The sequence below is a fragment of the Heliangelus exortis genome, chromosome 3 (assembly GCF_036169615.1).
Source record: "Heliangelus exortis chromosome 3, bHelExo1.hap1, whole genome shotgun sequence".
Lineage (NCBI taxonomy): Eukaryota > Metazoa > Chordata > Aves > Apodiformes > Trochilidae > Heliangelus > Heliangelus exortis.
This window is the reverse complement of record NC_092424.1, coordinates 60659618-60685339: the sequence shown is the minus strand read 5'-3', so window position 1 is coordinate 60685339 and position 25722 is coordinate 60659618. Positions and strand designations below refer to the sequence as shown.

The following is a 25722-nucleotide window of genomic DNA, read 5'->3' as shown; positions in this document are numbered from 1 at the left end:
AGGTTTTGTGAAAAAATGTACCATTTAATTTTGAAGAAAATCCCCATATAATTCTAGGGCTTAAAGAAAATTATTGAGTAATAATTTTATATTTACATTTGAATAAGAATGTATTACATGAGACTTCAGCCCTGACTTCCCAATGGACTAAAAAGGTGTATTTTACTTTAATAGACCAACAGCACCAAATTGCAAAAAAATCCAATACTCGAAGCTGGAATAGCATTTGCCTATTTCAGTGTATTTGCTGTTATTTCTATGATGAACAGGGGATGGCAGCATTAAGTGTCATCTCATCATAATTCAACTGAATTGTTTTCAAAAAAATGTTTTCTTATTAGACAGCTTAAACTAAACCTCAGTGTTTAATCAGCTTTATTTTAAAATTGTATGTAATTCCTCATTCTGTGTACATATTCCTTCATATAGATAGATGGGAAAGGAAGGCAAAGTAATAACTGGGTAATGAATTAATTTTGGACATTAAGAGATAGATATGTCAAATTTTGCACACAAAATGTGGTAGAAACAGTGAAATATAAATCTCCAGCAGATACTGGATGCAGTTGTCCAAAGAATCCAGCTATCTGCACATTTTAAAATAGGCAGGCACAATTGCAAGACCAAATCAGGAAGATTTAAGAGATATTATAGTGCATTCATTTTCCCAATTTTTTTTTTTTTTTTTTTTTTCTGAATACCTTTAAAAGACGCCTTTATTAGCTTATGACAAACCTTTTCTGTAAGTTTGCCATACCAATATTTGGTAAGAAAAGCAGACGATGCAGGCCAAAGCATTTTTCCAAACTACCACAAGATGTCTCCAATTCACCACAATCTTCAGTAGACTTCAACGCACAAGGTGATATTTTCAAAACGCCTAAATCTGCTATGTATGCATTATGTTATCAGGATACACCTATTTGATGTTATCTGTTTATGTATTTAAAGTAGCTTTCAAACAATGTATTTCAAATGCATTACAATTAAGATACCACACCGTATAGGCTAATGAGCCTCAAAAAATTGTCATTACTAACTTCATTGAGTTTGTAAATAATTAGCAATTTCAAGCTACATGAGAAATATATTTGAAAAGGTTTTATGGCAGTGGAAACAGTTCAATTAAAATATTTCCCAAGTACAGGAAAAAGTAACACTATAATGCCACAGGATTTTTTTTTTCATTGCAACAAATGTATGAAGAGTGTTACACTGGAACTTAAGCTTTGACACCAAGTCCATTACCTAACAGAGCGATACTAAACTGTATTTGTGCAGGGGTAAACTGGGAATAGACACTTGGACAACAGCTGCATAAGAAGCAGATCATCAGTTTTTTACACTTGTTTCATCCTCTGGGGTTGGTTGGGCTGGGCAGGTTGTGCATGCTCTAGAGTGCTCCACTTCACAAAAGTTTAAGATTCCTTGAGGCAAAGAGTTCAGTGGTTTGGGAACTCATAGAGCAGGAAGAAGGACTGAAAGGTAGCTCTGTGTCCAAACACTATTAAATGTCAAATAGTGAAATTTAGATATTTATTTTTTAATAAGCATAAGGTCTGCAGTGACTTGCATTGGGCAGCAATGCATCTAAATATAGCTACAGTAGTACTGAGTGTTGTCACAACATTTTCTCCCTCGACAGATACAGCCCTAGGGAGCTTTTGCCTCAGGTGTCCAAACCAAAACAAACTGTGGGACATAATTTTTCAGAATAAAAATATTATGAAAAAATCTGGGAAAATAAGCACACAAACAAAACCTAGATCAACCCTTTACTTGTTTTATACTAGTAACTAAGATCTACAAAACATGCATTAACTTTCAATTTAATTAAATTCTCGATTAAATACCTGTATATACTCCCTGCTATATCTACTTTTTCACTAGAGACTATAGGTTTACGAATGTTTTCTTACATCATTAGGGGTCTTTTCTTGTTTCTCGTACTTTTCCCTGTCATATGCCATCTTCTTCAGAAGTTTCTTCATAGCTTTGTCCTTTTTGTCCTTCTTCTGTCTTTCAGTGTTTTGTTTTCTTACTTGGTTAACAATAAACTTAGGAATCTAGATGAAAATAGATAGTATTATGAATATCTATGACATTTCCTTAATTAAATTATCAAAACTCTGTAAATTCACAAATTGTCAGGTAGAACTTGAAAAAATAGTATTTATTTCCAATAATAAGTAAAGATAATATAAACTTAAAATTTAAAAATTCCTCCATTTGTGATTTTCCATTCAGTAAGTTCTCAAGGGAAGAGAGGTGGAATAATGCAGTGTTTTTCCTTGCCTCAGACAAAAAAAATATTCACTTAACACTTAGTTTGTACAACAGTGATAATAACTTTTCCTCACATGCAGCAAGGGTCAAAATTGTTTAAAGTTGCTGATGGACAACAAAGCCTGAACTCACCTTAGTCAGTTTAAGTTAGAGCTTTAATTGAGACCATGACACAGATTCATGTTTTATCAAAACATATTTTATATTACATGAAGTTTGGTCCAAGAGGAAAATGGACTAAAACACCGTGTTTCCTGCTAGCATCTCTAAGCAGAGAAGAATAAATTTCTCAAAACGATGCATACTGATAGGCCAAATACAAAGATCCCCCAAGGACTTATTTTTAAGTTCACATATGGTCATACAATATTAAAACGCTGACCAGAGTAACCATAAGATGTAATGATACTGCTTCATTCCTATTAGAATTATTTATGAGGAGGATTCCAGCTGGATGGGACTGATCTTTCTCTAAATCATGGAATTAAATTCACATTACTTATTTTTCCAGACTTCTTTGCAAAATTTATGGATTTTCCCCCTCCCCTATAAGAATACACTTACTGTCCAGAGAAGTTTTTGGTACCGAATCATAAAACGCATGACATTTGCTGTTCCAGCTGCCATAACAAACTCGCTTTGTTCAATACTCTTTGAGCCAAACCCATGAAATGTGAAAAGATTTGGGGCCATCACCATCGCAACGTTCTTTAATGTCATTTTATTTTTGTCTCGATGATCAATTACCCTTTGGAGGAATTCAAGGAGTACCTGCAGTAACAGACGAAATCACAGCTCAACTCTGCATATGAAAAAGTTATGAGTGAAACATGATGCTACATATTTTTGGGAAAAGCTCTTCATTTCTAATAAAACCACATAAAAAACAATCAATAATAGGGGGTGTGCCTATGTTTATTCACGGGACTGTAACGCAAGCTTTGCTTCCTTTGAGAAATGAGGTAAATAGATCTTATTTTTGTTGATAATGTTTTCAAAAGCATTCAGGTGACTTCAAAGCTCTGCAGAATAAGATTTTTTTTTTGCAAAACCCTCATTACTTAGGTGAATAAGTAGCATCCCACAGATGCTTTTGAGATCGTTACCACTGGCTTTTCTTATGATGAAAGTGAACACAATAGTGCCTGCTGTAATAGTTATGGAAACATGGGAGTTGCTACTTCAGTTTGGTAAGCAATTAATGAGTAAACAACTGCACTGTGCATGACAGGTAGCCAATTGGAAACTGAAAATCTTCAATTAATTCAGTTCCATATATTTGTAACTCAACTCAGGAGCCCTCCTTACTGCTTCTACACAGTAAATGAACTCAAAAACAAAGTCAGGTTGAAACAATAACACCTAATAGGATTTTTTGCTTATAATAGATGTTCTGCATCCTACACAAACCCTGCAAATTAATTTTTGATTGTAGCAATTTTAACAGTAAGCATATTCTTAAAAAGATGAACGGCTTTGCTATAGAAGGATAAGACCAAATTGGAAGACTCCAGTGTAAACTTTGAGCCTCTTGAGAGAAGAAATAAACAGCACGCAGCTAAATAGGGAATAAAGACAAAGAGCTAAACCCATTTCACAAAGCAACAGTATTCTAATAGTTTATTTTTTGCACTGGAAATAATGACTGTAGCTGCTATAAAAGGAATTAAACTCGTGAGAGAAAAGGTCACTCAACAGGGACACTATTATTGCAATATTCTGGAATAAATTCAAGTCACATTCCTGAAAGTCTTTTGAGAGGAATTAGGGTTCTAAGGTGTTTTTCTCTGAAGTTCTGGGAAATATGAGGAAAAAAAAAAAAAAAAGAATCACTAGTTTCAGCATTAACTTTGAACTGAAAAAACCCAAATGTTAAAAGACAACAGCATTCATTACAGTGGATTCACAGTAACAGATGAAATATTTGTGCAGGAATAAAGTATTAGCAATTCTAACCTTCAAAGTGTCTCTGTTTGCTTCAGGTAGAAGGAGAACCAAAAGATTCAAAGCTTGCAGCTGCTGTTTCCTCGTTGGAAGATCTGCCAGTGAAACACATGAACCTCAGTGTTTTAAAATTGTCATTTCTCCTCTTCAAAAAGCATGATTTTGAAGTGGAAATCTCTTGCAAAATGCCGAATGCACACACATGGCAAATTGTCACAACATGACAAAGGGCTGGCAGATCCTTGTTTTCTGATACTCATTTCCAAATGTTCTTTCAGAATTCAATTGCTGCATGACTCAGCGGTCTTCTGGCAGTATTTTCTAGATGCCTTGTGATTCTTTATTTTTGCAACGTTACAAGAAGACATAGCCAGCTAACAGCTCCTCCCTTTTCGAGCCCATGCCCCAACATATGAATGGGTATGTTCAAAACTGTTTTCACAGTTTCTTTGATTGCCTGAGCAGTTGCACGGTCTCCCAAGTCACCCACGCAGAATAAATACCACGTGTTGCTGAAGAAGGCAGGTCTCCAGCTACATAAGCAGCAGCAGCTGCAATGGCAAACCAGTGGGGATAAAGCCAAGAGCAGAGAAGCTTAACACATATCTACAGCAGTGAGTGCCATACCAAATGTGCCAAGCTATAATTAAAGAAAAGTGACGTTGGTTCTGCTTTTTTACCCAATTGCTCAGTGGTGTGTCATTCACCCAAGAGGCAGGCCAAGTGCGTCCCTGCACTTCTCCACCTCCTAGAAGAGCTCTTGTGTTCTGGCAGTGTTGAGCAGCAGAAACTCTCTCACTTTTGTCACTTAGTGATAAAACTTCCTCTTGTCATGCTTTAGAATACATGCTTTGGCAAGTCTGCTGAGCAGGTTCCTAATAAATCATGCCATACATAAAACAAGGGAAGAAGCAGGTATCTGCAGTATCTGACATAGTTTTATCACACCATTTCAAAATTCAGCAGGGCTGTTCTCATTTATCCTGCTGGGATTCCAACTGAACTGCTATTTCAAATATATTTCATACAAATCAGTTTTGGAGATACTGTCAAAAAGACAAGTTCATGGGTGAAATAAATAAAACCACCTTGCAGACTACCATAATAAGAATCGAGAATCTGAATAAATGACTGACAAACTATAGGAATTCAAAACATGCAAGTAGTGATAACAGTATATCTACCTGCTCCAGAAAAACATATATTAAAAGTATGGCTTAAGTTTAGTTCCAAAACACCACATCACAATGTTCAAAATGCAACAAGAAAGTCCATTAGCACCATTTGCTAGATTTTCTGCAGAACAATTATATCTTTGCTGTTATTTTCTTTTAAAGCAAATCTTGCTTATAAACTGATACCATCATCCAGAATTTCCTTACATGTCTGTCCATCCTAACAGCTATCAGAAACACCTTACCTGAAAGTGGCAATGTGTTTTCATTTTATAAACTACTAAAATAGATGTTCCAGGAAAATATTTGTAAATTAGCAAAAAATATGCCCATTCTTTTCTCAGGAGAAGTCATATTGGTTTTACTCATTTTGTTTTTCAGTTTCATGTACTATTAGAGAAAACAGTTGTACAGCAAAGAGGTACTACTCTGCACTGGTATCAGTTCTTCACAACTGAGACAGAAAGGACAATACTCACTCTGTACATCTTGAAAAGCTTTGAGATATTCTACAGTGAGGAGTGGCTGAGGCAGTTCACGGATGAAGAGTTTTAAAAGACTTGCTGCATCATGTTGCTTTACATTTTCCCAGTTGAAAGTCCCTTCATAAAATTTTGCTTCCAGTTCTTGGCAAAGACTCTGAAAGGCAGTAGAGAAAGAAAGCATCAATAACACTCAGCTGGTGGAAGTCACGGAATACTTTCCATATTTTGAAAGAGGGAAAAAAATTACATCTGAAATATCACTTAGCTCCAGCTGTCCCTGATATTCTGCTACAAAAAGATAAACTGGGGGTCAGAATCACTGAAAGCAAACACATAGTAACAGGCAGCAGACAGCCAAATCAGAAGAAATGCCACGATCCTGCCTCAGGCCTACGTAGAATATAAGAACCAGGTACCATATTAATTCATGTAATGGTTATGACTTCGCCTCCCCAAAAATATTAAGACATGGCTGATACACGTATCAATTCTAAAACTGCTAGTGTTGCTGTAATGCATGCATGGCAATTTTCATAAACAAATATGTTTTTGTGGCTTGACACACAGTATCCTATAAAAGCATACACTAAGGTGAAACTGGTTCTGTTTTTAAAAAACAGAGAAAAGTGCTGTGTGACTGGATGTCTTGCCATCTACAGGGAACTTTGCACCAATGGGCACATAACAGCTTTCCCTAGCACTGAATGTCAAAATATGCCTTCTGTGGAAGGGGATTGTACTGTGAAACATGAGCAGAAGCAGCAGCACTGAAAGGTTCAGTGAAACCTCATAACTTTGGGGTTGGGAAAGGGCAGGGTAGTGTTGGCAGCAGACAGACAGTAGCATGTAGCTCCCCTGCTCCCATGGCTCTGCTATTATGAGGCTTCCAGAGATGTATGGATGAGAACATGCTGCAAAGACTGAGCTCTTTTCCCAAGTCTCTCATTAGCCATCAGTCCCAGCCTTGGACCCACTTAATTTGTTTCCCAGCCCAGCAGAGTAGGAAGTAGCCTCAGGACAGGGCCAGTGGCCCTAAGGCACCTCTCTCAAATCTGTCCCTTCTTGCCTCAGTTCTCCAAGGCAGAAAAGGAGGACAGAGACACTGGCTTGTTTTGTAAAGTCTGTGAGATGGAGTGAGGGAATGTGCCAGGACAAATACTGCCTGAATTATCTATCTGGAGAGAACAAACACAGAGGATATGAGATATGTTTTTAAGATACTGTTTCACTTAAATTTATTTTTGTCCAAATGTAAAATGATGTATTTACAAAGAAAATGTGGACACTAAGGCTGACATAAGATGGATGTTCTCAGCTCTCCTTCAGACAGATCTTTTGTCTCCACTGATTACGCAGAGGGTTCAAAGGCTTTAAGATCCCAACTCAGATGTCTAAAGTCAAGTGGATATGATGTCCTGCTCATCAGCAAGAACAAGCTTTAGAAAAAAAGATGACAACCCTCCCTCTGAGTCTCATCAGCTCAACCATCCACATCAGACCAAATCGCTCTGGCAAATGCAGTATTAAACATCTAGCTAGAATTAATTGCTTTATCTGAGAGGCAAGAGCATAAATGCCAATTATGCACCTTAGTGGACCAACACATGGATTTTAAATGTATTTAAATATGGTATTATAGATATGAAGTGCAATTTTTTAATAACTCCCCTTACATATATAAAGTAAGATAGAAAAATATTTTTCTTGATATTTGCTCTGCCTTTCTAAAATGCTATATAAGGGGGGAAATATTTTCTTTTTCTATAGAAGAAAAAACATCAGTTCTTTAGTATGCTATATTCTCTGTTTTTCTATAAGGTTTGCCATTTGAATAAGGCACTTAACATCTTTGCTAACAAAACAGTTGCTTAATTTAAAGAAGCAGTGCCTGCAAATAAATGGGTAAAAAATTAATGAAAGTCAAATAGCAAATATTCCCCTGCCTGGGAAATAATATTAAACTGATAAAATAAGTAAATAAAAAAAAAAAATTACTCCAAAATAATTCCAACATGCAGAACTGATAAAAAATGAAAAATAAAGACTGGATGAAAACTAAAAAAATGAAAAATAAAATATTTTTTTTTTTAATCTTAGTTACTGGTAAATAAAGTCAATTTCCATAATACTCCTTTCTTTCAGTTGTTTCTAATACACCAGCTGGTGGACAAAGTTCTACATGACAGATGTTGGCCGATGTCTTTGGACAGCTGAATCCTCTTAAATGTTTCCTTCTGTTATGAATCTGAGGCCAGTTCAGACTGTCTTTTTAACACATTGAGTCTTGGCATGAATCAGACTGTGCATTTAGTTTCCTGCATTAAGGCCAAATACTAGGGAAGGGTCTGCATGCAACTGGCACTCACTCTGCCAAGTGTCAGTGAGTGTGGATGTGCCTAACAAGACTGTACTTAGTGAGCTGAGGACTTTTACTGCTGCTCATAAAAATAAGTGTGGAAGGTTCTTCAGTGCATGCTGGCTGCCTTGCCCTGTAACAAAGGTTAAGTCTAGCTGTTCAAATAGGCTCAGAATGCCAGAGAAAAGCATCCTCCTGAGGTAGAAAGACTATGTGTGCACTCTTCAGATTATTAAGCTGGTTCAGAGAAAAAACAAAAGGCTGGAAAGCTTGTACCAAGAATTAATGAGATTTTGGCACAACTGAAATGTAGCCTTGACTTTCCTTCACACTTGAACTTCTGTTATCTCCCCAAAACTACCCTGGATGAAACCATTAGCTTCTTGGCTAACATAATTCCATTTTCTTTGTAGAGACATTTTGGTTTTTGTTTTTGAAATTTTCATAACTTGGTATTAACCTGGTATTAAAATGTGTTTCCACAAGAAACTAAATACAGCAAGTGCAGGTAAGTTTTGGGGGATGTTGAGAATGTGTGCAACGTTTTACCTTTATTCTTGTTGCAACTCCTGGTATCCTAAGAAGTCCTTCTGTTTCTAGAGTTGCCTCTTCTATCTGGGCAATCAACTGTCAAACACAAAGAAAATTGCATGAATTGAGATACCAAATTAAAATTACTGGTAGATGGTTTTGATATACTGCAGTTTTATGTATGTATCTGTGTGTGCATGCATATGGACACGTAACATGAAGACACAAAAACAATTTACCAATTGATTATATTTGCTGTAGAGGTATAAAAAAAAACTTTTAATATGGCTCTTAGCTGTTTTATTAACACTATCAGAGAAAAGTGCCTTTTTATTTAAAAAGTGCTTTTTAGATCTCTTTCAGTGCCTAAAGCACTTCTTTTTCCAAAACTACTGTCTTCAAAAATAAAATTCAATTATTACACTTATTAAAATATCTCTGAATCAAAGCAATAAAGGTAACATTAGAGATATAGTCCTAGCTTTCTTATAAATACTTTTCTTCACAACTTTAGCAGAGGTGACTTAAGTCACCTTTTACAAAGCTTCGGTTTTTAAAATCCTGGCATTTTCCTAACAAACTCAGCAATTTGCAATCCTATGCATGGCTTAGATAAATTACTAGAAAATTTGTAATACTTACATACTAGAAATTGCAATACTTAAAACATGTATGATAAATTATGTTTCACTAAAATACATGCCTAGAAATATTCACTGGTGGATCTAAGAGTATTCAAAAGAATTTTTAAACATCAAGATGATATCATTTTAGCGAAAATTATTCTCATAGTGTTTAACTAGGGCAGCACCTTTGTTACATACCTTCCTGTGCCAGATCTAGAGTAATAAAAATTATTCAATGCAGTTGTGTTTTCTCCAGATACAGAAATTAAAGGGGATTTACCTACCATTGTATTTATGAAACTGATAAATGCCATAAAAACCAATAACACAGAAAAAACCTCAAAGTTAGACAACAGTATGTGTCACCCTGATACATTTTACTTGGTTAAAACAAACCAAAAAAAAACCCCAAATGGCTGCATCCAGGTCTTACTGCACACAGCTTACACCAGACCAGGGACTGCCACTCTTATCTGTTGGATGCAAAGATGCTGTGGGCATCTTGCATGATTTGTCACCATCACCACGTCTAGGGGGAAAGGTCTGGTGGCCCTTCTGGTGGCCACGACTCCTTTGCACACTTCCAAATGCTGCTTTGAGGTGCAAGAGTTGGCTTGGTAGCCTCCTGACTATGGGAAATCCCCTCTTCATCTCTAGCAGAGTTGCTTTTGCATGGCTTCATTAGCAGGTCAGAGACCTGAATTATGATCAGCAGAAAATTCTGGTGGAGATAAGTGGATCAGTATTACCTTCAAATTTTCGGGTTGGAAAATCCCATGTCATTACCTTTAACTGTAACTCCTCACTGAAATAAAAACTAGGTGTATTTTTTAGTAAAAAGTTTCTTTTAATTAAGCAGCCTTCCTATAAGCTTGGTTTGCTTTGTTTCATGGATAACCAAGGTACATTTAAAGCAGCAGCATGCACAGGAATGTTCGTTTTTGCGTTTTATATAAATCCCCTGTTCTTGGACAGAATGTACTAAAGAGAAAACACAAAAGAAATGGGAAACTTTTTATTTTTATATTCTCATATAAAGCAAACTGTATTCCAAATTATGTCTGAACCTTGAAAAACATACCACATCTATGAACTATAAATATTTATGTATAACTTTTTTTCCAGAATAACTGTCCTTACTATGTTGTTAGGTTAGCACAGTGATCAATCTTCTTTTTTAATTTTGATTTCATTTTTTTGCCTAGATAGCGTTTTTCCCAGAAATGTATTTTTATGATCCTGAAGAAGTAATTTCTGGCATGAATGACACAGCAATAGTTTTGAGAGAGTGATGCAAAACTACTTTGAGTTTTCTGTTTCTTGAAAAATAATTTAACAAGCAGGTCCCTAAACCTACTGAAACAGTAATGAGATAGCAATGACTTTGCTGGTGTTAGGACAGGTCTACACATGTGGTCTCTTCTTTCTCATGCAAAAAGACCTGCTATGCATGGACAGTAAATCCAGGGTCTCCATCATCTTTCCCACTATTTTCTCCCTTACTGAATGACACAGGCCAAAGCATCCCCTCACTTTGTAAAGCAACAAATCTGGAGAAAGAGCTGCTGTCACTGCCAGAAAGAGTCATCCAGCCTGATTTCCACTCTCTAACCACCTGCCCTGTGGCCCCAATCACTTCTGAAAGGAGAAAGTCAATTCGTAGAAAGGTAGGTTCAGTATGTGGGACAGGGATTGAGATTTTCTACAGAATTTCAAGGATTTGCTCTGAAAAAAAAAAATAAAGGGCAGCCCTACTGATAATGGAAGTTACACAACCTTTATGAAATGGAATTTCAATGCAGTGGGTTCCTACACTGATGGTCAGTTTTCACAGGCTTATAAGAAAACTTGCCTAAATCATGGAGACCAGTTGTAACGACAAATTAACTTTATTCCTTTAACTCAAAATATAACTAATACAAAGAAAAGTATCACATTTACTGAATTAAAAAAGTAAAGCTGCAAATAAAAGTTACAGCAAGTTTAATTATAGTAATATACTGAAAACTGCTACAGGGAGCAAGTAAATCCAGGACAAAGTTTTGTCATCTGCAGGAATGTAACAAGTTGACCTGCTCGAGCTGATTTACCTTCTGAAAAATCAGTGGGATCTTGGTTCCTGGCACCTTCTTCCGGTCTTGTTCCAGTAAAACAGACAGTGGGACCCCAAACAAGCCAGAGTCTGAAAAATAAAGCAAAAAAACCTGAGATTTATACACATCTGTTCCACTGCATGTGATGATGGCATAAAACCACAAGAAATAAGCCTATTCAATACATTAAAGGAATTAATGTCTTTGTCAGTTAAGTTATTACACAAAACATTCTGACTAAAAGGATTCATTCAACTGTTCCTTCAGCCGTAAATCAGGAGTCTTCTGTTTTGACTTCAATTTGCCATTCACATATTCTGCAGTACAGTGAAGCAAACTGCATAAATGAACCATCTGCGTGGTTCTGGTCTGCAGAATGGGTGTGATGATGACCCTGAAATGCAGAGCTTCATTGCTCAATGCAAGTTACTATAGTTAAGATGCAAATGGCATCAGTAATATATACAGAAATTTGGCTACTAAAAAATGAGACACATGTAATTATCTCTCAGTTACTCTGAACACTACTCTCTACAAAGTTTTTGAAAGAAGAGCTTTTCAGCTCTTTGTAAAATAAAAGCCCAAGCACAGTTAAGTATTGGTTAGAAAACAGCCTTTACGATAGTGCTGAGGCAATCCAAACTACAAAAAAAAAAAAAAAAAAAAAAAAAAAAAAACCAAAAAAAAAACCAAAAAACCCAAAAAAAAAAACCAACCCAAAATGGAATTGTCTCAATTACTCTAGCCCTGATGCAAAACTAGCCTTAGTCTTCAAATAAAGGGGACTCCCCAGCTGAATAGAAGTGATTGGCCATTAAAAGAGAGCTTTGCTAGTAACTAACAACCCAGTCTGCTGACATAGGATTTCTCTATCAGAAGTACTGATAGTTGCTATATGTGCAATTTTTCTGAAACAGCTTAGAGCTAAAAACTCTGCTTGGTATGATGCCACGCCAATACTGAACACAGAACAGTTGTAATTACTAAAAAGATGTCAGTCCTTGAGAGACTGTGATATACGTCAAAGAAACATCTATTTCAGTGCCAAATCAGGGAATTCTTGTACCTCTATCAGCATAAAAATTCTACCTATAAAATATGGAGGGACTCATACATACAGTCAACATCCTTACCCCATCATTTTATCATCTTGAAGATCTTGTTAATACTAAAAGTTTCACCTGAGATGAAGCAAACTGTAGGAGGTCAACAGAAAGCCAGGGCTGGGCAGAGCCCAGCATTCCCCATAAAAATTATGTTTTCATCATCTGTACATAATCAAGCACAAAAAGGAACAGCCAATAGATCCACCACTCTATGAATCAATAGGCCAAACAACACTCTCAGGAGTGAAGAGGTGAGGGTCAGGTAAAGCAACAAGGTAATGAAGGCACCACTTTGCAAAAACAGATTTGTTTGGCAGAAAGGTTGATATGTCATTATCTATTCCATACACATATCCATGAGTTTAACCCAACTTTTTTCACTTCTAATAAAGTTTCTAACTAATTTAGTGGTTTTTATGACTTCCCATCATTCCCATAATAATTCTATTACTTAAATTCAATAAATAATAAATTTGGTAAGAAGTACCAGTTAAAACTAAAACCCAAAATACAACAGAAAATGCTTTGTCTCTGTTTATTAGTGAAAGCACAAGCCCTTTTGCAATGAAATGCATTTAAGGGATCAAAGTCTGGCAGATGACACCTGTGTATGCCTTTTGCATTTACAGTAGTAGAAAATAACTTTTTAAAATGAAGCCCATATTCTGAAGAATCTATTGTACCTTGCTGTATATCTCTCAGCCCTCTCTGTTGCTTTCAATTATCTGAAGTTATTGCACTGTCACATTCACTGAACCTTGACAACAAGGTTTTGGACAAAGAAGGCTTGCGATTAACTGGTAACATTTCAAGCTCTTGTAAAGCATTTGGCAGAAGCCAGAAATACAGAAAACAAAGCACTGAAAACATCTAGCACCTTGCAATTGGTTTCAGTGTGTCCTATGTTCCCAAGGAAAGCACTCTGATTATACATACGCTCCAATGGCTTGAATAGCAAAATTACATGCTGCAGTTGTCTCAACACACCCTGCAACAGCCCAAATCTTCCACTTATTATGATGCCATTCAGCATAAAAATTGCATTATGACCTGAGGAAATATTGGGTGGGCAAGGCCAGTGTGACGCAGGAAAGTTTGCACCAGACAGAAGAAGAAAGAGGTGACTTGTACTGCTGAACTTAGTCTTTTCCAAACTAAGTAATTCTGTCCTATAGTTCTACCTGAGCTTTTAGCTTTTGTTGCCCTTCACTGGAGATGGTGGAAGCCTTTGTCACCTACTTTACTGATGCATTTGTTTTACTGGATCAAAATAGATTAAATAGATTAAAATAGACCCATTTGGTTCAGAATATGAAGCACCAACTCACCTTTGGTTTTTATTTTTACAGCTTTTTGCTGCTTGAATTCTGTCCCAAGTATGTCATAGAGAGCAGTTAATTCAATCAGCGCTAAAGAATGGACTTTCTTCATGTCCTGAGAGGCCAGGTCACCAATCTTTGTGGTACCTGTTTTGTCTTTCGGCAGCCTGAAATTCTGAAAGCAGAGATTTAAAGCAGAGTTAATAATCCAAGTCATGACTTACTTAGCTCAAAGGCTGTGCCTCCTTCAGGGCACAACCTTTCATCACGAAGTCTGCTGTTACTGACTAAATCATGGAAGAATCCTCCAAACAGGTTGAAAAGAAGATGATCTTAAAATCATGGGAGTATTTAGGTTCACAGTGAGTTCTGCAGGTCATCTAAATCAACCACCTGCTTAAAGCAAGGCTATATTCCAAGTCTGATCAGGTTGCTTGTTGTCTTGTCCAGCTGAATTTTGAAAAATCCCAAGAACCTCTGTGGGCACCTGTTCCAGTGCTCGATGGTTTCATGGGGATTTTTTTTTAATTTGCAAAGCAGAATTTCCCTTATAGTCACTTGTGTTCATGTCCTTTTGTCCTTTCACTGTGCACCTCCAAGTATCCAGTTTTGTCTTGCTTGAATCACCTTCCACACCCTCACACCTCACATCAACAATTTTTGCATCCTGTTGCAAGTTACAGAGGTGGAAATAGCTGTCCATGAACAATCTTATGCACATACAATTGGCATAGAAATCCCTCTGCACTTTTGCACACAAACTAAAACGTTTGCCATATTTTTATTCTTAGCTTTTATTCTTAGTCTTGCTCATCATCATTATCATCATAACAGGCTTCCCATCTTAGAAAAGGAGAATTGTTAATTAGGGCCCATTCCTACTGAACTAAGTTCTCAGAAGCTGCAGAGACCAATATAAAGGAATTGACTTGAGAGGGTGAGGAAAAGGGACTTTCCAGCTCATAGAGCTTTTTAGCTCCATCTCCCACCAGCAGGCCTTTAAGCAAGACTCTTGCCTGTGCCTGACATTAGCAGAGTGAATGACTCAGAGAAGGAAGGCTAACAAGACTTTCTTCCATTTGAAGAGATATATATAATACTTCACAATTGTTTTCTCATCCTGTACTACAGACATAGTAGATGAAATGGTGGTTAAGGTACATGACTACAAAGGGTGCATACTAAAACATAAACATGATTTGCAAATTGTAGATATATATAGTCAGTTTCCTGCCTTGAGGTTTCATTGGCTTGCACAAACTTTGAATAGCTTAAATAGTTTTAAAATAGCTGCCAATAATGAAGGTGTAACAAATATGAATTGCAAAGTTAAAGAGGTAACTCCCTTCTTTTTTCCTACCATCTTGCCACTCCTTTCATCACTGAAGGAGAAGTCCCATAGCCATGTCTTTCATCAATTGTTCATAAGCCTCACTGGAAGTACAGTTAATGCACATTTTATGCATACATATACACATGAATATATACAGAATATATTACAGTATAGCTATCATTTCCTTGTTATAGGCTGCATTACAGAAACATGACTCAAACACTTTAGAATCCATTTCTAAATATCCATTAGTGTCTGGTTTATAATGTTTAAACTAGGACACATGGGGTAATTACTGCTTTAGGAACTGCACGTATTCCTATCTAAGTAAGTGGTTGAAGAACTGTGAAACACTATTACTTCAGACACCATGTTTACTCAAACATGTTTGCATACCCTGTTGGAAAAAAAAAAGGCATTTTTCACACCAGTCATTATTTTTACAGGTTATACATAACTGCATATTCATGAAATGTTAGATTGACAGAGAGCCCTAGAGATGCCTGAGGCTTACCAACAAAAACTCATTGAGGATCTTCTTTTGTATTTATTTGGATTCATTCAGAATGAGCCTTTTTTTTTTTTTTTTTAAGAACTTGAAAGTAAAACTGAGCACAAACTAATGTTTAGTTTCCTCCCCTTTGACCTTAGACCTCTATATATCATTCTTTTCCTTCATTCTCATCCCTCACCTTCTTGCATAGCATAACTGCACAAGGTTTTTATGGGCACCCACTAACCCTTTCTAAATGACAACAGAGATTTTTATTACAGAGGTAAACCATCTCACCTCAAATAACAGCAAAAGGGGCTTTAAACAAATGAAGGAAGGACAGATTTTTGTACAACTACAACTAAGCCATTATTTCAGCTTAATATTACCAGTTCATTATTGCTTACACAGAGAGCATTTTGTCAGACATAAGTAGGCATTACAGTTACTTCCATGTTATTGAGAACACTGTTCCCAAAACTTAGTTATCTTGAGAAGGTCTATCTCCATGAATCACAGAATCATCCAGGTTGGAAAGGGCCTCTGAGATCATTAAGTCCAACCCTTAATCCACTACCACTGTGGTTACCAGACCATGGCACTGAGTGCCACATTCAGTCTCTTCTTAAAAACCTCCAGGGGTGGAGAATCCACCACCTCCCTGGGCAGCCCATTCCAGTATCTGATCACCCTCTCTGTAAAGAATTTCTTGCTAATATCTAACTTAAACCTTCCCTGGCAGAGCTTAAGACCATGTCTTCTTGTCGTATATGAAGCTGGATCCAACAATGTTATTCTAAATCTAATGCACTTACTATCAGATAAATACCATCCAAACAGTACCACTCATAAAGATGAAATGAGAGCAATAAATAGGAAACACTTACCGGGAGAAGAGTGTCACCCCCTCCAGCCTTGCACATTTTATCTACTGAGCTATCTTTGAGATTAGATGCCTGTTCTGAAAATGATATCTCCAAATTGATATCAGTGTCCGAAAATGGCATTTCTTCAAGTGGGCTCTTCTGCTCATCAGTTCCGAGACTGAACTTTGCACCTGAAAACAGAGTAAAAAAATGTGATAATCAATAGCAGCACAATTGAGAACCACAACTGAGAATCAGTGCATGAGAATAAGTTTAAAACCAAGTAGAAGTTAATGCTGTGCAGTGGACAGACTTTCTGGTTGCTAATTCAGCAATTTCTATATTTCTTGTGTAATTTGACAAATTAGCTTCTTAAAAGGCTCCATATTTTCTAGTTTTCCTTGGGTAATTCTGCCAAAGCATTAAGTTTTCTCCTATTTATCTATTACAAAAAGATAAAGCATTTCACCTCAAACAAACAGCAGGCTCCTAGAATCTCCCAGAGGCAAACATCTTTGGCATCAGAAGTTTCTTGCCATTAAACACTTTCCAGCCTCAAAGACTGCAACATCCTGCAACCAAACCAGTAACTCTTTCTGCTGTTAAAATTTCAAAAGTGAAAGAGAATGTTTCCTCTATGACCTAAAGCATTAACACCTGGGAATAATAGGGAGTACAGAGACTATGTCTATCCCAACATTTCTGTCTTCACCTGAGTCTGAAGAGTTTAGATTCCTCAAAACTGTTTAGAAATGCTTCCAGGGTACAGGGAAGAACTATGTACACAGACATGGTCTTACTTCTCTTTCTTTGTTCCTTAAAGGAATCAAACACTAGACAAATTTAGAACATATACAGAGGCAGTTCTGCTTTCAGAAAACAAGAAGTCTAATTTCATAGTAAATGAACCATTGCTTCTTCAGTCTGAAGTTAAAAATCTGTCATGAAAGAAGCAAGAGGAAAATTGTATTATATTTACTACAAAGCATCAAAGACAATTTAGCCAGGGAAAGATTCTTATCTCTTTACAATCTCTCTTGTGATGTGGTACTTCTTAAAGGATGCATCCAGAACTAGGTTACTCATACAAGACATTACAAACACCTTGTAAGTATTTGTGATGAAATTCAGACTTTCTCAGAACCAGTGCAAACATAAATTAATTCTGCTCATTTCAGCAAGACCGTGATTCTGCCCCTAACTCCCACTCAGAGAAGACTGCAGCCTATTCAAAAGCTAAGCATGAATGCAGGATAAGCAGGATGGAAATTAATAAAATAATTAATTAATTTCCTTACACTGCTGTGCGAAATTTTTGTATGGCCTGGAATAACTGCGCTAAGCCAAGCCAGAAAAAAATTCCCAGAAAACAGTTACAGCTACAGCAAAATCTGACCTTGAAGCAGGGAGAAAGCTGCAGATAGGTTGGTTAAAAAAGAATGAGTCAGGGAAATGCTGGTCTACACTGATACTTTCAGGGGTCTGCAAAAGTGCAGAGCTGCAAGCATGCAAGCCTAACAACACATGAAGCATCGAATTTATTTTTTAAATTATAATTAAAAAAAAAATAAAAATTACACTAGCTAGACTTTTTCTGAATCATAGCTGGTGTTTCATTGAATGAGTATACACAAAACAAGACTGGTCTCTGATATTCTTTTGGGAGATCTGAAAACAACCTCAGTCTGCTGGGGCCAAACTGAGGAGACCTGATGAGGTACAGGTGGCTGCAGACACCACTGTCACTCTCTGGTCGAGCACAATGCTTTACACAACGCTTCGCACAACCATCTTTACACTCCCACTTCACTGTATCTGATCTAGAACTGAGACACTTCCAGTGAAAGAATTTAGTCGACACTATGGATTTTAGTCAACACTATGACTCTAGTTCCCACCAAGCCATGCCATGAGTAGTAAAACATTTCCAGTTCTTGCCTGTTGTGTGTATTATTCACAAATTGTTCCTTCCAGAATAGCTTCTGCTCACTTTCCATGAGACTCCAAAAGATGCCTGGGCCGTACACTAAAGATTAAGCTGATCCTGAAACTAGAGCTGCTCCTTTTAGTAAAGAGATATATGAGACTCAGTAACCAAACATATCCAAGGTCAAATTCATCCCTGGCTTCGATCTTTGGCCTCCCTGTGTGTCTATCTGTATACATCTTGTAAACTGCTTAATGCATCCCAAATAAAGGAAAACAGTTCCCCATCCCCCCAAGATTTTGTCATGCTAATGTGGCCTATACGTGACCTACATACTTCCTACCAGCCTGGGAAAGGATCTGATGTTAACAAACAATTAAACAGTAGCTCCTGTTTCGGTCTTCTGGTCATAGGAAGGTTCTGTGTAAAGCAGATGATGTCTTGGTAATGCTGTGCACATTTTAAAGGTCTGGAAATGCTGCCGTTGTGTGCAGTTTTTTCTTGATCGTATAGCCTTGCTCTTATTGTTGAGCCCTCATTAGCTAGGAAGCAGCTGTAAGAGGAAGCAGCTTTGGTGTTCTGCCAAACTGCCAAATGCATGCAATATTTTATGAGAGAAATGCAAGTGTAATACAGAAAGATGCTGTCTACAAGGATGTGGAAAATATATTTCACATTAGTTGTGTGCCCTCTCCTTGGTTCACAAGGGTCACATAAAATGATGAGAATTCTTCAGGAGTGGGGTAAGGGTTATATTTTGGATTTCTTTTTAATAGGACATGGAAATATTGGAATGTCAACCTTGCTATTTTCTAGTTTTGCTTAATCCAGAGTACACTCTAACAGATCTTGATTTGTAATTGGAAAGGTAGAATGGCTGATTTACAGGGTTTTTTGACTGACAAAGCATTTCTCTGAAACGCTGATTCACAAAAGGTTTTTAAAAAAAATAAAAAACTTTGTGATCTTTTAAGTAACAATCACTCCAGACACATTTATCTCATTTTATCACATAAAATGAAAAACAGAGACAATTTTTTTAATTAAAAAATACAACCATGTTTCATTCTTTTTCCCTGCCAAGAAGCAAACATTACAACTCATTTCCCTCACATTACATATACTCCATGCCATTCTTTCATTCATTTGCTAGATCATTAGACTTTGAGGGCAACCTTATACAGAAGTTTTATCTAAGATCCTACCCTTGAAGTTAATCCTGTGTATTAAAAACAATTGCAACCCTGTAAACTGACTTTTACTTCTCCCCTATTTAAGCTAACAAGTTTTAGCTTCTCATCTGCTTTATTCTTTCCATTTTATTTCCTGAGATGTCTAAACCAACACACTTATCTATACTTTTCACAGGCACCAAAGAGAATTTTTTTTTTCTTTTATAGCTGTTGAATGTATTGCTAGCTTTGCAGGTCTTTAGGTGAGTGTTATGGGTTATTAAAATTATAATGTCTTTTGACAGTGTAATACGTGATTCTGAATTTTATTTCCTGTAGACACATTCTGAAACAAAGAGGTACTTAAAGTCAGTAAGGGAGAGCCCTTCCAAAAAAATTCAAACATGAATCTATCAACAAAAGCTCTTAGGAACTTATTAAACTGTTGTGTTTGAGTAGTATTAGGCAGAAAAGAATAAAAACATTATGAGTCCCTGAGTTTGCTTACATTGTTTAGGCAAGAAACAAGGTGTGTCGGACTGGCAAAAAAGGAGCATTGTGACAGGTTCACACAGCCATGTATGCTTTAAGGGCAAATCATTATCATCTTCAGTCTGGCAGAAGCACTTTGGAATGCAGCATTCAAATACAGAGTCATCACCTTTGAGGTGTGGCCAGAGTAATTCACTCTAAAAGTTTTAAGAGATCACAATTTAAGCTTTGGATTTTTTTCTATAATGTCTGAGATTAAATTAATATTTTTCAAGTAAAACTGGTACTACTTCTGTGTCAAAGGGGGTTTCCATTTTAAAATACCAGATTTGGATTTGGTCTTCATAAATATTTATTATCTATGAAATACCAAGCATTGCTTACTTATTGTCTTAAATTCATGCACTATTTGTATAACACTAATTTGCTCAGCATTCTGGAGCAAAGACCACAGCACAACACTGAGACAGGTGTGATGCTTTTAACATCACCAAACTTGCATGGTTTGGTTGCATATTGAACTGACTTTTATTTCCAACTCCAATCTTGGGAGTAGAGCCCACTTTAGCATGTTGACAGGAGTAGAAGTGTATCGGGATGTAAGCAGAGTGCATTTGCCATCTACATGGCAATCTGTGCTGAGGAGAACTAGAGCTAGCACATGGGATCTGCCTTTCAGAACTTCCCATTTCTGAAGGGTTCATCAGGGCCACTGGAAAAAAAGAACCAGATGTGGTAAAAAATTGTAATAATTGCTTGGTAACTTTTTCCAGCTCTGAATCCTACAGTGCAGTTTATTGACACAAGCACCAGGCATCTCTTCCTTCCCTTGTTCTGAACCAGCAGTCTGGCAGTCCTCCCAATTTTTTACTGTTCTTATTGGCATGAGTTTTGCTGAGCGTGATGGAAGGAGGATTAACAGCACTTCTGGACTCGCACAGATTTGGTGATATTCAGGCCTGGTTTATATTCATCTCTCCCACTTCAACTTGCATGTACATCCTGTATTGCCTGCTGCTGTTTTCTAAGTCTTATCTTAATAATTTTTCCAGAATGCTATTGGTCACTAATCTACATGTGGAAAATAAGTTTATTTGGTAGCTTAATTATGGTTAAGTAACTTGCAGGAGGGAACTTGGTCTGCCTGCCTATTTATAGGGTTCAGTGTAACACTTAAGTGTTTTCCAGTCCCCCAGAAGAAAAAAAGTCCAACAAACAAACAATGCAGAATAGCAATACAGTAAATTAAATGGCTGCAATATCCTGACCTCTTCAGTGATGAGTGTGGTGGTGTAACAGACATGGTACAACACCTACTTTGAAGAAACCAAAAATAAAGCAGGGCAGCCACCCTTTTATTACTGGACCAGAAGTACAGCAGAAAGCTTTGTCAAAGTCTTTCACCTAAATTCATACTCTTAAAAAAAGAAACTATGGAGTCAGATTCTGTGATGCTCTGTTCTACCTGGCAGTGAGAGGGAGGGATCTTCCATGGCTACTGCACCCCTCCAGTGTAATCATGCACTGTTCAACACAACTCAGTCCTAAACACAAAGAATGTTATTTCCTTTCAATTTTCCTTAAAAAGGTAAACGACTTTTTTCTTCCATCCCTGATTTGTGGGGTTTTTTTTCATTTTGAGAAGCAGATATATAGACACCTTTCACTTTCCTTGGAAATTTATAGTCCACTTGTTTTTGTTCTCTTGTACACACTGGTAAGCTAATGTATAGTGCTTCATTTCCTGTACTGCACAATAGAGATAACCCAGGAGGGATAAGTTAAGGATGAGGAAAGACCTAAGCAGGAGTTATGAGAGGAGACTTCTCCCAGATGATTTGATTATAAGATGATCACTTGTAACAAACAAGGTTTCCCAGATGGCTCAAAAGACTCTATAACCACGCTGAAAAAAATTTAGACCACCACAACAATGCAGACCAGGTTTCTTGTAAGAATTTAATTTTCTTTTCCTGAAATTTGGTAGAAATGTGGACCTATCCAGTAGCTTGTGTAGTTGAAAGACTACAAAGCAAAAGGGGGGAGAAAAAATAAAAAGGAAAAAAAAAAAAAAAGGGAAAAAAAAAAAGAGTTGTTTGACATTACCTTTTGTTCCAGATTGTGTTTCATCTTTATTTTCACTTTTTCTCCCAGCTGAGGGTTCATTTCCATCATCAGCCTAGGAAAAGAACAATAAATATACATACCTATAAAAACCAAATGCACGGTTGTAGAAAATCCTTTGATGCCATGCAGGATTAAAACACATATACCTACGATTCTAGAGGATGCAGAAGCACACCTGTGTGTTTCAGTAGAAAACCCTTTGCCAAAGCCTAAGGGGTTCTGAAATCTAGGTAATTAAAAAGAGAAGTAATTAAGTCTCTTCCTGAAAGGGTAAGTAGGTATATGTCTTAATTTTACAGAGTTGAAGAGTACAAAAATGGATTCTTGGACATGAAGCCATAGCTTACACTGGAAAGGACACAGAAAAGTCTTATATGGTTGCCTCTCTTACAGAAAAATTTCATCCTTTTTGCAGGGCTGCCTGACATTAATACCTGTGCTTACAGCTTAGATTCCCAACAGCAAAACTAGGGGACTTCTAAGAGACAAAAAAATATGGAAGGATGTAAACCATCTTCTCCTTTCTATAATGCTACACTACCCCATCTCAAAATTTGTCACAATCCATGAATTGGATGACACTTATTATAGAAAAAAAGTATTTCAGAACATGCAGAAAATCTATACCCATAAATATACCCATATATGATTGTGCCCACATATTATTTTTCTATCTTTTTATTAACTGAGATCAACAATGCATGCTTAGCATTCTGGAGTTTTAATGGCATTTTACTCAAGCACTGCATAATTCCATGCTTGCTGAGAAAAAAAAAATAATCAATTTTTAAAGATTTTTTCTACCAACACAAATCTGTATATTTACTTTTCTAAATATGAAGGACTGTAAAAGGTGGAAGAAGATAGTATGTCTACTCAGAAATTATTATTGTCTCACAATAGAAGCAGACTGGGAAGCTGTCAAAATACAAAAGTCTAGACTCTTCAGAAATATGGCAGGAAATTCAGTAAAAACATCAATACAATTGGTATGTTGATGCAAAACATCAACATTATTGTTTTAACTTTCCTCCTGCTTTCCTCCAGGTGAAGGGAGTTTACAGGATATTTGGAGGCTATTATTAAATGGGAATGACTTCATACAGCTGCAGATGGCTTTAGTCATCTTTTGTTGCATAAAAAGCTTTCTAATGAGGGCAGAGTAACAAAGCACTGAGACAAGCTACCTATGGACGTTGTAGGACCTATTTCACTAAGGACTTTCTCTGACAGATCAGATGAATAACCACAAGCAATGATTTCTGAATAACTATCTTGTTTTGGAGAAATAATTGCAGTATACTTGTATTATTTAATTTCAGTCAAGGAGACAGATTTAGGAGGATTCTTTTTTTTTTTTCCCAGTTATTTCTATATTTAATAAATACTCTAACTTTCTGTTTTATACCTCTTAAATGACTACAATCATTTGTGCTTGCATTACTTCTCACTGATGTCATCAGTATGAAAAGACATAGTTTAACCAACACAGAAGTATGTGAAACACTATGGCATATGGTTTTCAAACATCACATGGTGCAACTTAAATACAGGAACATGACTATTTCTTGTGCTTCACTGAAATAACATTCCTTGAAAGGGAAATTATGCTGCTTTAAGCTATATGATATTTTACCTTAATTGCTCTGCTATTAGATCTTTTAATTTTTAGGTGCAGTCAATTCCAAAACAGATTCCAGAAAGCTTTCATGGATTTAACATCCCTTCTGCAATCACACGCAAAGCAGAACAGTGAAAGGGAAGTTGTCTCTCCAGAAAATAACAATGGAGCTTACAAACTCCCAGGACATATCACCCCCACTGAATCTGAAAGGAACTGCCTAAAGAGAGGAAGGAAGGGGGGAGGAGGAAGATAAGTCCCCTCCAAATTCACCGTGCTTTTCACTGCTGCTATCGTTGCACTGATCAGCAGCAGCAGCAACAAGAAGGAGGGATGGGGCCAGAGGCCAGGTAAGGTGGCCATACTTTTCTAGCAGACTGCTGAAGATGGCTGTCGCACACTACCACCCAAAGATGAAAGTGGGCTTTTGAAATTTCTTAGGTGATTGCTGTTATGAGTTTTGCATCTGTGTTAAAATTAACTCAGATTAATATCATGACCATGGAGTGGTTGCTTTTTTCATCACCTTTAAATTACACAAGGCCAAGATACATACTTCTTTCTGCATACTAGAATTGCTTAATGCGATGTCAAGCTTTGACCCATTCTATTACCATATATTCAACAAAAAATGTCCATGGAAATCAATGAAAACTTAAGAAAAAAATCTTCTGGAAATAACCCTTGTGTGTCTGTGTGTCCATCTCCTCTCCCCTCACCCCTATATTTTCCCCTTCTCTTTATGTCAGAATTAAACAAAATGACACACTGGAACTTACTTTTCCCCTTGAGTCATTTTGTAGCCTGAAGATATCTCTGACATCAGGTATCTGATGCTGTTTGTTTTTTTTCCTCATGGTTTGTGTGACAGTCTCTACTCGCTTTTCTACTGCTGCCCTCTGGGTTCGGGTTAGTGTGGAAAGAAACACCATACTTTCCAGGGAGTCCACAGAGGTTTCACCAAAGAGATTTGACAGACCTGCCTCCTTCAGCCATTCTTCTTCCAGTTCTCCCTCTGAGCAAGGTAAAAAGAAAAATGCATAAACATTGGCTTTCAAGTGCTATTATGTTATTAATAACATGATGTATTTAATGCAATTCATAGGGAAATTACTAAGGGGACCCACAATTAAGAATAGATACACTCTCGTGACTTGGGAAAATCTGTTGTTTCTAAAGAGCTTCAAAAGGGTTAACATATGATGTCAAAGTTTTAAAAACAGTTAATCCAATACAGATTGCTATGGGGCAATCTAATAAACTACAGCACTTCTATTAAATCATATGCCATACATAAATGTATCTATATCAAAATGTGTATGGCAAAGTCTGAAAGCCTCTGATCACTGCTGCTTCATTGATTTTTAGGTCAGTCCTCAATCTTTTTAGCTTTTTTACTGAGTGGCTCTGCCCACTTTTCTTGATACATTAATCCTACAGTTCTCCACCAGCTCAGTTTAATGAAGGACAAATCAAGCTACAGGAGTCACCTTAATGCTATTTCTTAATCAGTTCTCATGACATAGTCTCTAGAATGCTGACAGCTCAAAAAACAATTGTTGCTTTAGTTCTAGAGCTGATAAGGTATCCTTTATTGAAAGATCACTGTACATGAAAGAGGAGAAACCTATTAAAAACTGTCACCAATGGCAAAACTTCTGCTTTTGAAATCAGCAGCTCTCTAATGATACTTTCTTTAAAATACTAAATTCTGTCTGTAGCAGCTGAGCTTGTGCTGAATGTCAACAACCCTCTCAAATGTTCAAGAAA

The 25722-nt window shown here is 36.8% G+C and overlaps 1 protein-coding gene across 3 annotated transcripts in view; it reads right to left on the bottom strand.

The window, feature by feature from the left end:
* ARHGAP18 (Rho GTPase activating protein 18) overlaps positions 1–25722 on the bottom strand; it is an 83720-nt gene that overhangs the window by 7106 nt on the left and 50892 nt on the right. For all 3 annotated transcript variants that reach the window (XM_071740963.1, XM_071740965.1, XM_071740964.1), the window contains exons 3-12: positions 24732–24967; positions 22311–22383; positions 16635–16804; positions 13931–14096; positions 11494–11585; positions 8796–8873; positions 5885–6044; positions 4243–4325; positions 2851–3057; positions 1920–2066 (exon numbers count right to left, since the gene is read on the bottom strand). In XM_071740963.1, coding sequence (XP_071597064.1) covers positions 1920–2066; positions 2851–3057; positions 4243–4325; positions 5885–6044; positions 8796–8873; positions 11494–11585; positions 13931–14096; positions 16635–16804; positions 22311–22383; positions 24732–24967 — 1412 coding nt within the window. The remainder of the gene's footprint in view (positions 1–1919; positions 2067–2850; positions 3058–4242; positions 4326–5884; positions 6045–8795; positions 8874–11493; positions 11586–13930; positions 14097–16634; positions 16805–22310; positions 22384–24731; positions 24968–25722) is intronic.